This window comes from Centroberyx affinis, unplaced genomic scaffold (genome assembly GCF_046629955.1).
Source record: "Centroberyx affinis isolate AG114_WGS23_722 - 3 ecotype Tasmania unplaced genomic scaffold, CSIRO-AGI_Caff_v1 ptg000436l_1, whole genome shotgun sequence".
NCBI classification, from domain to species: domain Eukaryota; kingdom Metazoa; phylum Chordata; class Actinopteri; order Beryciformes; family Berycidae; genus Centroberyx; species Centroberyx affinis.
In genome coordinates this window covers 270,961-283,615 of record NW_027279100.1, presented here as the reverse complement: position 1 = coordinate 283,615, position 12,655 = coordinate 270,961, and the positions used below count along the sequence as shown (strand labels likewise).

At 41.8% G+C, this 12,655-nt stretch overlaps 2 protein-coding genes across 5 annotated transcripts in view; one reads left to right on the top strand and one right to left on the bottom strand.

Moving 5' to 3' along the window:
• Positions 1–12,602, top strand: part of nphp3 (nephronophthisis 3) — a 35,320-nt gene extending 22,718 nt beyond the window's left edge. For all 4 annotated transcript variants that reach the window (XM_071516918.1, XM_071516921.1, XM_071516922.1 and 1 more), the window contains 8 exons: positions 288–386; positions 9,755–9,824; positions 10,643–10,728; positions 10,941–11,012; positions 11,443–11,597; positions 11,761–11,877; positions 11,984–12,093; positions 12,193–12,602. In XM_071516918.1, the coding sequence (XP_071373019.1) occupies positions 288–386; positions 9,755–9,824; positions 10,643–10,728; positions 10,941–11,012; positions 11,443–11,597; positions 11,761–11,877; positions 11,984–12,093; positions 12,193–12,307 (824 nt within the window). In that variant the 3' untranslated portion in view covers positions 12,308–12,602. The remainder of the gene's footprint in view (positions 1–287; positions 387–9,754; positions 9,825–10,642; positions 10,729–10,940; positions 11,013–11,442; positions 11,598–11,760; positions 11,878–11,983; positions 12,094–12,192) is intronic.
• ackr4b (atypical chemokine receptor 4b) lies at positions 3,702–7,874 on the bottom strand. Its single transcript, XM_071516929.1, has 2 exons — positions 7,501–7,874; positions 3,702–5,664 (listed from the first exon to the last, which is right to left on the bottom strand). The coding sequence occupies exon 2, from the start codon at positions 5,654–5,656 to the stop codon at positions 4,538–4,540; it is 1,119 nt and encodes a 372-aa protein (XP_071373030.1). The 5' UTR covers positions 5,657–5,664; positions 7,501–7,874; the 3' UTR covers positions 3,702–4,537.
• Positions 12,603–12,655: the final 53 nt, after the last annotated feature.

Below are 12,655 nucleotides of genomic sequence, written 5' to 3'. Positions count from 1 at the left end.
GTAGCCATAGCGAGTGTTACCGAATAATTTTCTCTAGATCATGTGGGTTGTTTATTGAGCAGTATATAATCAGTAAGAGGAAGTAAAAGTTGTATTATTGTGAAAATGTAACTTTAACTCTCAATTGTCACTCCTAATTTTCACACACCTCCCACAATCCTCTTACATCTTCACCACAAATATGATGTGGGACTATACAGAATCTGTATTTGTTTATTCTTCTAGCCAAATCAGTCTTTTTCAGTGACTATGGTGGTTAAAACGCAGACCTGCGATCTCCTCCCCAGAGCCTGACGTGGCCTCCAGCGACGCCACCAACATGGAGTGTACTCTCCGCAGGGATGAAGACCACTGGGTCGTCCACGGCAAGAAGTGGTGGAGCAGCGGTATGTGCATTAAAAGTGCTTCTTTTTGATTTATTGTTACTCCAGGGACACCGTAAGAGCCTGTCTCGTCCATTTAGGTGTTAAAACACCATTAGAAGACTCATTAATGACAAGGAGTAGTTTTATGTCTGCCTGCTCTGAGTCGCATTAAGTCTTTTTGTGAGATCCCCTTGAACCGAAGAATGCCTTTTAGAGTGAAACTGGATTTGTACATTATGTACTCAGAGCATTTTCACAAAGAGAGGGTTTTATATGTAACCAAGACGCTACGACAAAGTGCAACTGCTAACACATGGACAACAGAAAAGCTTGCATGTAACAAAAGACGAGTCATAGAATAAGCATTGTAAATGCAAGCAACAATTTAATGACCGTGAACAACACTTGATCCAATTCACTCTGAAGAATAGCTTGCAGGGTGTTTTTCTTGGACGACAGGGTGGACCAATAAAAGGCCACAGGTTCAGTCCTCCATAAAAGCCATGTGTGTCCATCAACAGACAGTGAACCCGTACTTGCACCCTCATTGTATGTCACTCTGGATACAAAAGTCAGCTAAAGGCCTTAGATGTAAAAGTAACTGTGAATGTAAAATGTAAAAGCCTCTGACTGTTTAGGCTCCTCTAAATTAACTTTTTATGTACATATTGGATTACAGTGTTTATTTTGAGGAGATTAAGTATCCAATGACTCATCTGTGACTCATCTGTGAGCAACCTGTGACTATGTATAAATTAGCTTTGTTTATATGCGAGATTTGAGAAATGCTCGACCTATCACGAAGATTAAATTAAACCATAACCATGTGCCACTTGATTGATAGTTGTCACTTAATATCACGAGCTTATGTTTGAGTTTTTTTTAGATGTTTATCGTGGATCCTCAATCAGTGTGTGCTGAAAAATACTCCAGATGTTTGCTCTGTCGCACATTGTGGTCTGAGGTTCTCCTAATTTAAACATTCCACACTCAACAGAAAACATTGGCCCGTTGTTTTTTTTTGTATCTGCACAGAACTCCTCCTTAACCCGTTGTTGCCTGAAAGCCTCTCACATTATGTCTTAAAATAAGGAACATGATTTCTAGTTATCACCCACATGCCGTGTACTGTTTGTACCTGTCATAGACGATAGATCAGTGCTACAGACACTTTTAATAATACTGACAGTAATACAGAATTTTTCAGATGAAATGATCTTTTAATTTTATGTTTGGTGATTTTTATATTTTCGTCTCCAAGCCATTAAAGATTCTTTGGTGTCCTTTTAAACCTTGATTCTGCTTTCACCCACCCTATGTCAGCAACAGTGCTCCATTATTTATAAGGGCTGATTAGATCTGTATAATACCTGTCATACCTCATGTCTATCTCACTGTGAAATAGTGTTTTCTGTTCAAACCTATGCACCACACCTATCAGGCTGACCTGCCACTTACACAAGATGAAATCTTCCGAATTGGCCATGCATGCTTAAGAAGCCTGTTGCCTAGCCCCTCCACCAGCCCTGAATCAACAACATTAATGTCAACTAGTCCTCTTTAAATATTAAATATATTCTAGCAAGATTGAATCCATCAAATGAATAAAGTTTTTCTGAGTAGCTTTGTACTGAGGAACAGATTATCTCAACATTCTCTTTTGCTTATGAGTAAAATTTCACATGTATACCCTTCTGCCAATACAGAATGCTAATGTGTCATTTTGATATCTGCTGTTGCCTGTGTGGTCACTGTCACGTCTCTCACGTTATTCAAGAGGACACAGTTGTGTGAATCCACGATGAGTCATATCAGGCACACTCATTCCTACCTCAGTTACAACAAGAGGGAAGTAAAACTAGATGATGCTATGTGAAAAGTAAAATTATGTCTCCATCCTTGTCTGATTCAGGATTTCTGCTTGGGTTCTATTTTAGCATCTCTAAGGATGTGTACTGTTATGGTCACGCGTATTTTCCATCACTCAAGCATTGGTTTGTCTAGCATATGTTCCATTGAAGTTGAGAAACAGAAGGAAGAGAAACCTGTATTCGATTACAGTAATGGCCCAGGAGTTCCCGCTCTAGATCGTTGTGGTTTTCTTTGTATTGAATGACTGCTGCTTGTCATGCAGTAACCGGGAGCAACCCACCATAACCTTTAGTTAATGGAAGCATTGGCCCAACCACTTTGAAGGAAAATTTGCCCTTAATCTGTATGCATTAGAGTGATGCAGTTTTCTACTTGGCGTTCTCTTTTCCTCTGAAGTTGTTTGTGGAAAACTCAGATGGAAGGATCTATAGATGTTGCTCATGCAGCTCTGTGGTGTAGAAGTTGTAAGACTGTCCCATGGGCGTGATAATTTACTGCAGTGATTTGTATTCGCGCGCATGCACACCTGCACATGTTTAGCATTATTAGTAGTTAGAGTTAAATAAAACAATCATGCGATCTGATGTTATATTTAATAATGCAGAGTCGCATAATGCCTGTCAATAATTACCCCTTGGTTTACTGTTTCAGAAAAGCCTTGTGTAGGCCTACGTTTGGGTCGGACTGTAATGAATTCCAGTAAAATGCAGGTTGTGAAGGCAGAGTTTGATGATATCTTATTTAAGCACCAGTTGGTGTGATTTAGGACACACCCAAGGTTTAGTCTGCCTTCTCTGAGCTCTGGCAGTAGTGCCATGTCCTTGTCTATTCCCCCATTTTCTCATGTGGGTGGCAATGTGATTCTTTCATTTTCCTTGGAACCCAATCACTCCAGTCATTTAGTGACTGTTGAAACTGAAGCCCAAACCTTTGTCTCTCTTCCCTCACACACCTCTTTGTGAATTACACAATACCTCCCAAACATCTGAGCTGTAAGCCATTACAGTGGAAAGAGGATGACTAACAGGTGCTGAAATGGAGAAGAAGAACAGTAAACAATGAGAAAGTTTATGTCTTTAGGTCTTTATGAGCTATCTCTGGTGGATGAGGGGGATTTTGTCCAATTAAGCTGACCCCTGTCATTGCTGTCGCTGTAAACAGGCCTGAATGAAGCACTGTTAAACTCTTGGATTGTAGCCACACAACGCTCTGGGCCTAGATTTGATATGCACTGAATACATTTCGGTTGCTTTGTTTTTGCCAGAGGAGTTTTGATCTGGCTTGAGCATAATATTACATGATGGTACCAAGTGATTTCAAAGAGGAAAAGATGAAAGTCCTCTTTTTTTTAGCAGTTTGGAGAGAGAGCATATGTATACCACTAAAATGGTTCATCATTATATACGACTATGGATTGCACTCCGCTGCAAACCCTCTGCTCTTTTAAACTCAGATTATTGAAATAAAGAAAAGATGAGTGGAAAGGAAAGCAGCATTTATGCTGGAAGCAAGCTGCCTATAGTGTTTCTCTGTGTGATGGCATGATGGGAACCCTCCTGCTGTTTGCGTCTCTTTCTTTGTTCTGCAAATGTCTTTGACTCTATGGGTCACCCACTGTGCAATCAAGCCAGCCTCATCCCAACCCAAAGCCACGGGATGCAGTGAAATGAGATGCAGCTGATCTTATGGAAGGCAGCGCAGAATGTAAGTCTGAATTGCAGTTGATGAGAGGAACAGAGCAGTAGATCTTTGTTGAGTTTGGGTTGTATTTAATTGCGACAGATGTGGGTAGATGCATGTTGCAGAATATCTTTTTTATTTATTTAATAAGGTCCATAATTTTATACAAAATAGTTGTCTTACTACTGTAGTGCATATTACCCAACTGTATAAATGCAGACATGAGGCTGACAAATTGTATTTTCCTGAAACAAGGGAAGTGCATCAGCTTCTTAAAAGGAAAACTGGTGTGTCTGGTGCTTCTCAGGAACAGGACATAGCAGCAAAAAATAAAGAAAGAAGATTCACTAGAGCACACAGACAATTTAGAGTCAAGAGTCAAACCCTTGACTCTAAATTGTCTGTGGTCCAGCAAATCTTCTTGAATGAAGATGCAGTAGCATCGAAACATTAGTCTTTAAAATAAAAGGCTAAATTGTATTTCCCTGTTAGTTTTTGGTTATTTATATTTTTTTGGTCTGTGTAATATGTTACTAAAGATATACATATAACATAGAAATTTATATATATAACAAACATTTGTGGATGTATTTACAGAAAAGTACATATCTGTTTGAGTGTCAGATAGTGAAGGTGCTGGTGTCTTGGTCTTCCGAAGCAGACTGTGAGTGTGTGTGAGTGTGTGTTTTGAGTGCGATCTCCACAGCCGGCTCCTCATTGACATGTTGCGGGTGTCTCTCGAGCCGTTGGCCGAGGCGCTTGGCGGCCCTGAGGATGTGTCCCCTGAAGGAGGATCCGATGAAGGCGTAGAGGACGGGGTTAATGCAGGCGTGGGTCAGCGCCAGGCTCTCCGTCACCTGGAGAGCCCGGTCCAGGGCCTTACTGAGGTCGCAGTCAGTCACCAGGATGTAGATGATGTCGAGCGCGCGGCACAGCTTGACCACGTTGTAGGGCAGCTGGGTGAGCAGGAACACGACGACCACAGCCAGCAGAACCCGCAGGGCGCGCCACTTCCTGTCTCTCCGCACCCCGGCTGCCCGGCACAGCGCCCGCCCCACCCAGAAGTAGCACACCACCATGATTAGGAAAGGTAGCAGGAAGCTGAGTATCACCTCCAGCAGCTCCAGGGCAGCCTTGGCAGGCCGGGCCAAGGTTGTAGGATAGATGGCGGTGCAGGCCACCTTGTACGACATGTGCTTTGTTGTGAAGAAGACGAGGTCAGGCAGGCTGAGAAAGCCGGCTATAGCCCACAACACTGCACACACCAGGAGCCACCGTCTCCTTTCCCGGGGGCCTGTCCCAGTCCTGCCTGCTGCATTACGGGCTAGAGCGCGGTAGCGATCCACGCTGATGCACGCCAGCAGGAGCATGCCGCAGCTGAAGTTGGTACTGTAGAGGAAGGAGGTGATCTTGCAGGCGGCCACACCCAACCTCCAGCCGTGGACGGCGTCAGCCGCCCAGAAGGGCAGGGTGAGAAGAAGCAGCAGGTCAGAGACGGCCAGGTTGAGGATGCACATGTCTGTCAGCGTCCGCAGTCGCCGTGGCGATGCGTAGACCACCACTACCAGGGCGTTGCCGGCCAGGCCGACCACCAGAGCTAGGCCATAGATGACTGGGAGGAAGACGCTGGCAAAGGAGCGCACCGCCTCTTTGTCACAGATAGAGTGGTAGTCGCTGTAGTCGTAATTGACGGTGGAGTTCTCATCGTCGTGGAAGTCGTGTTCATAGTAATCATCCATTATTTGCTCTATGGGAAAAGCAGAAAGAGAGAATTTGTTGAATTTTTTTCCAGCAAAGTAGAGAGAGACAAGAAAGATTGGGTGAAAAACAAAGGTCCTGGGCCAATTTAACCCAGGATGTCACGTTTATGTAGTACGCACCTTAGACCACTGAACCACCAGGACACCCTGTTTTTTTTATTACATCTGTTATGATATATGGGGCTGTATAATGTAATGCATAAAGAATGTAATGTGAGCTTTAGATCTAACTGAGGAGGTGGAGAACAGAGCAAAGAGTTTGTTTGGAAACCATGAGCTCCTTTTTGTCATGAGTGGGGAACAAGGAGTTCCTGCTGTATTTCCCATCAGAGGAATCTCTCTTGCATGAGTGCTCTAACACTCAACAATTGTGTGGGAGCTTGTACATCCAGCTGTAAGCCCTGAAAATACAACTGAGTCACCAACTGACCAAACATCCCGTTACCCTTTGAGTTCAGTTACTCACTGTCTGATTGAAAATGGTCTAGAGGCTGTGGGGAATGGGGAAACATTGTGGCATACTATCCCTTTAATCACAATCGGGGATTAACAATCAACAAGAAACGAGAAAGAGATCTTTTCCCAAATGAAAGACGTTATAAACTGCAATACAAAACGGATTACACCTACTATGTATTATGTTGCCCGATGTCTAGGCGGCATGTAAACCCTATCTGATCTGTGAACATGGTTCACCTGATATACAGTTTCATGCATGCTGGTGAGCTGACACTTTATCCAGATTGATCTTGTTGTTAACATTCCCCCATGGTGTTCGCTGCAGATGGAGATATCGTGACTACTGAGGACTATTAGGACACATTATGACTGTGTGTGTATGTGATGTGTCTGTGTGCGTAAGCGTGTCAGCTTGTGTCCACATGTTCACACTCACTGTCACTGATGGTTTTATGGAATGAAACGTGCGTTACCTCAGGAAATCCCTTTATCAAACGATGCTAATTCTTGAATGGAATTAGCATTGTTTGATTCTTGAAATATGATGAATATATGAATTAAAATGATTCACCTCACAATGTACTCATGGATATCAATATCTCCAAACGCAATTCAATAACAAGTTGAGTTAAGGAAAATCTGTTAGGCAAGTGACTGTGATATTATGTGGGGAGTATTTTGCATATTTTATTCATTTTGGCATGCTCTATTTGCTGCCTGGATGACAACAGTCATATTATGAATAGTTTCCAGGTTTGTTATGTAATCAGGTTGGGAGGAGTGTGAGTTAGTTAAACAGATGTTGCATTGAAACATTCAAAAATATGTCAAGTATTCCACTGCTGTCAGCAGCTGTGTTTTTAATGCGTAGGGGAATTATTGTGGGTGATACTGATAAAAGTCTTAGAAAAAAAAAATCAGCTGTTTGGGCTATTTAGTTTTCATAAACTGAGTAGAGAAAAAAACATTCTAAGTTCATTTTTGTGTAACAATTTGACCATTTCAACAAAAATATTGAGACAAAAATCCTGTGCAATTCAGGCAACTGTGGTACAAGCTAGGCTAAGTTAAGGTTGTTATCATTACCTCTGCACGATTATATACTAATGCCATAAAGTATCTTGAACAGGACTTTGACTGTCACACCAACACAGTAAAGTGAAACTTCAACTATTGAAAAACAAGGCGTACTACTTTTTTGTATATCTCATGCTGTAATATGGTGAAATTACAACATGGTACAGAAAACATAAAGATAACACAAATTACATTTCATTCATCTCATCATATTTCCATAATTTTGTAGTTAATGAAAAACAAATAAAATATTGAGTCAAGTAATAAAGTTTATAAGTTTGCCTTACCTGTCCTTGTCTGTTCCTTTTATGGACTTAGTGAAGTTGAGATGGTATTAATCCTTTCTTACACAGACACACACAGCTGTGGTGTATGCTGAAGAGAAATGTCCTATGTACTGCACAACTGAAATGACTCTGATCTCACTGCCTCAGTCCGTCCCACTACTTGCTGACAGTTTAGGAGCACCTCTCTGCTCCACGTAGCTCCCCAAGCATGAAGAGATGTTTGTATGTGTGTGTGTATGTGTGTGTGTATGTGTGTGTGTGAGAGTGTGATGTTGCAGGACAGACAAAAACATATTGTCTTTAAGGCTTTATTCAGTTTGTTGGCTGTACTCTGCACTGCATTTTGCAAAGAGGAAGCAGTTTTCTTTTTTTTTTGTATCCCAGATAAGGTTCCAGCTTATCACACTGTCTAGATGACTGTAGGGAGAGGGCTAGTGGCTGCCGTTTCTTTATGTGTTGAGAAATCAAAGAAGAATAAAAAATAACATCCCAAATGGCTCATATTGGTCGCATTAGTTAAGCTTGTAGTATTTATTTTGGCGTGGTTGAATGCAGCCATTATCTGTTTGTTGTGGTGTTGTGCATTTTATTTAATGGCCTCATTCTCATTAGCGAGGATCCTGTAGACTGCAAAACAGTTCCATTTCAGATACTTTTAACTTGTGATTTTCTGAATGATGTTATTTTGTCCTTGAAGGCTCCTGTGGTTTTTTAAATTGTTTTTGTTATTGTTTAAGGGTTTTCATAGTAATAAAGTTACCTCACTCACAATCATACAACTTGTTTGGACCTCTGTCTATATCTTTCTATATATTTTATACAGCCCATATGTCACATCAGACATCATTTAGACATAAAAACATCAAAGTGAAAGGTTTTGCTATATCCTAAAACAATGTTCTTCCCTAAAATTCTCTCCATCTCAATTTGTAATGCAAGCAAGCTTTATTGGCACAAATGAAAGAGAACCATTTTTGCCACACATTGCAAAGCAATTTGGGTTTTTTTACCTTCATCATACAGATATAAAAGTAAAAAAAAAAAAATACAACAGCAAAAATGTTTGGATCTGTCTCAGGCAAACCGATTACTGGGCTGGGAAGGTTTGTTTTCATTCCAGGCTTGGTGGGACATGTTTGGGCACGGCTGGCGTGTGACAGCAGGGCTCACCTTCCATCCCGGACCATTAGTCTTATATAAGGCTTCTTAGGTAAACCCAATCTGCCCCCGGGCCAAACGAGCTTTCCCGCACATGAGAACCTGGGGTTTTGGTGGAGTTGTGTGTGTGTGTGTGTGTGTGTACATGTGTGTGCTTTATTTACAGTACAAACCTAATTCGTTTACTCTTGGCATAAAATTGTGCAATCTCGGAAGGTGTTTTAAAGCCTAAGCGTCTGTTGGATCGTGCTCGTTTCAGTGTTCACATGCTGCAATTCTCATTTCTGTGAATATTCACAGACGCTGTTGATGTCTTTATTTGCTATAGTTGTCTGGTGTCCATATGTCCTGTCCTCAGGGGACAGGAGGACAGTCTGCCACTTGGATGGGAATATAAACAGGAAACATTGGTAACCCTTCCTGTGCCCTGGAGACTTGACTCCACATGAGAGGACTGTTTGTCTAAAAATGGACCCCCAACCGTGGCTTCAGTCAAGTTAGGAAACTCAAGCAGAGCGATGCTGCGTTTGATTTCGTTATCAAACGGTGCACTTCAACTATCTGATCATCGGCCCATATTTCACGCCACCGCTTCATTCCTATTGGATCTAGTTTGCGTTAAGTCTTGTAAAAGCGATATGTGATCTATGTGATCTATGTGATCTATGTGACATTGTCCTTCAGTGGGTGCTTCTCATGTTTTTGCAGCTGTAAAAGAAGCATCTTATTCAGCAAGAGTTCATGTTAAAATTTGACTTTTTCCCCAACAAAATAAGGTTTGCATACTGACGAGACTAAATGGTATTGCATATGAAAGAATCCAAGTAAAATAAAACTCAGGAAATGTAAATCAACCAGTGGCTTTCTCAGCTGGCAGTTCTCATGCCATCCGTCTGTCAGTAGTTCCATCTATGCTCAGGGACACAATGTTTTCCTCCCATACTCAGGTCATGGTGTGGTTAAGGACAGAGTCAGACTGTGTGAAGTTGCCTGTTCTGTTGTTTATTATATCCCCAGACACTACATACAGACAAAAAACAAAAGGCAGTGTCACTGTTTTAACTGTAACAGTGGCTTTTCTGACTGCTCCTTACAGGTGCTGGCAACCCACAATGCAAAGTGGCCATTGTGATGTGCAGGAGCAGTTCTCAGGATGTTTCCAACAGGTCAGTAGTGTGGTCATGTTACAAAGAATATTTGCATGTCAGTTTTTTCCTCTGGTGTGCAGGAATGTCAGAAAAAATACTTTTCTCTCTTTGTTCAGGCTTCTGAAGCCGTGTTTATAACCACTAGGTTTAAATTTATTCCAGGATTTTGGTTAGCAGCATTCCAGTTCCACCAAGTCAGTGTCTTCAGTGGTTTCATATGAAATAAATGTATATTTAAATGAGAGGGAGTGTGTGCTCTTCCTATAGTTTTTTACTTCTGACTCCAGAGGCAAGTTCTTCCTTTGACTTTCTTCTTTCTCACTCTTAATGGAAATAGTCCTTGCCTAGGGACTTTGGGTTTATTTCCCAACATCCATTTCAAATGAAACACCGCTGCTTACTGTTTCTTGATGTGTGTATCGAAGTGAAAAAGTATTTCAATTAAATCTTACTGACAGATGTAATTTCCACTAATCATTTTACTTGATGCTCGACAGTTACAAGCATTTATGATGTTTGGAAGTCAACAGTCCTGCTAGAAGCCACCACACCCAGGTTATTATGTACCATACAGTGTCTCCTTTTTGTTGCTACAGCAGTGTGTCACTGACACACACCCAACTTTGTTTGCAGTTATAATAGAGAAGGAAAGAGAAAGACACTGATCAGGACTTCAGTTTCTCACCAACAATGGGCTTTGAAAAGCTCATCGTACATAGAACTGCATGAAAAATGTTGCCAAAATGGTGATTGTTGAATCATAAATTTAAAAATGTGACATGTGATATCTAAATTACCATTCCCTCAGAGCTCTGCGTTTGATCTTTTTATCTTAGGCATGGCCAACACAGTATGATCCTGGTCCCTCTAGACACACCAGGAGTGAAGCTGGTCAGACCGCTCACCGTGTTCGGGCAGGACGGTAGGATTATCCTCATAATAATAATGATCTTCATGTGCTTTTCATACAATTTGCCTTTTGCTTCATAAAAAAACAGCCTTTCCCTGCATGCAAATGTGACATAGATGAGCTTTCCTGCCCTAAAAGTCACATGATTTATTTTTTATCATCATAATTAAACCAGAGTATGTAATCTTTGTTTTTTTTTTCTCCTGTGATTTTTCTGTGCTCAGATGCTATCCATGGTGGCCACTTTGAAGTGCATTTTGACAATGTGCGTGTCCCTGCCTCCAATATTATTCTGGGTAAGAGACTGTATTTCTGTGTCTCACTCTTTTAATTTATTCACTTGTTTACTCACTTTGGGCAAGATATATAAAATATTCACAAAGCACTGTTAGTCATTCGTAATCAAATACCTACAATGGATTGCACATAAGCTTCACAAACACTGAACATGTGTTCCGTGTTTGGCTGCTGATTTCACCACCTTTCAGTGTTTGAACCATAAAGGGATTTTGATTAATGAGATTTGTTACATGTATGAGCTCACTAGACCACAGATATAACTTCTCCCCCTCTGACAATCCACGATACTGTATCATGTGTAAGTTCTTAAATCTGATCAGTGTTTATTTTCCTGTTCTGTCTCTGGGTCTCTCTGTCCCACTGTGTGTTTGTGTAGCATCCTTGTGGCCTGTCTTTAATGAATGCTGTGTGTGTGTTTGTTGCCAGGAGAGGGCCGGGGTTTTGAGATAGCCCAGGGTCGTCTGGGGCCGGGCAGGCTGCACCACTGCATGAGGGCCGTTGGCCTGGCTGAGTTGGCACTGGAGCTGCTCTGCCAGCGGGCCGCCACCAGGCTCGCATTTGGCAAGAAACTCTACCAGCATGTAGGTGTACACATCTAGCCAGAACTGCCTCCACACTTGATTTTAGGGCTGTGGTAACATGTAAGCTCTTTCTTGCTGTTGACACCTAGTGGTCAGATTTTTAGTAACAGCTTGAGTAAATACAATATAACATACGTTATCCATTTTATGTGTGTGTGTCTAGGAGGTTGTTGCCCACTGGATAGCAGAGTGCCGCCTCATGATAGAGCAGACCCGCCTGCTGACTCTCCATGCTGCCCACGCCCTGGATACACTGGGCAGCCGGGCTGCTCGCAAACAGGTAACACAGCTAATAGTCAGATAACCCTCTCTGATCTACGGGTAGTTACAGTCCTAGCCCCTCAACAGCCCTCTTTTATTCCCTCTATCACTGGTTTCGTCCCTAGATTGCCATGATCAAGGTGGCAGCAGGCAGGATGGCCTGTAAGGTGGTGGACTGTGCCATCCAAGTGTACGGAGGTGCAGGTGTGTCTGGAGACTTCCCCCTAGCACAGATGTAAGTATCTCCTGTATGCACATTTTTCTGGTCAGGTCACTTCAGTATGAGCATTCAATAGATCTCCTTCCTGATGCCAACATCATCATCCTTACTTAGGTATTCCTATGTGCGGACGCTGCGCATCGCTGACGGGCCGGATGAGGTGCACCTCTCCTCCATTGCTCATTTGGAGCTGAGGGATCAGCTAAGGAAGGTGCAGGCCAAGCTGTGAGGCCATGACACCATGTGACAAGATCAGCTTCACTAAATCATAATAAGCTATTACATTGGCCTCTATTTGCAAAGGCAATCAATGTCCGTTTTGCCTTAAAAATGACTGATTATCAGTTGCATTCAACTATTTGCTGAGGATTTTAAGAAGCTAATACATTGCATATCTCAAACAGCCTTACATCAATCACCTTTGTAATTGTTAAAATCCTACATAATTTTGTATGATTAGAATAATGCACTAAATGTAAATAAATGACTTAAAGGTTTAGAATTGTAGATTAATTTATACTGCATGGCACTTTTCATTCTTAAGAATATGTGTCTCTGTCAATAAAGTATTATAATT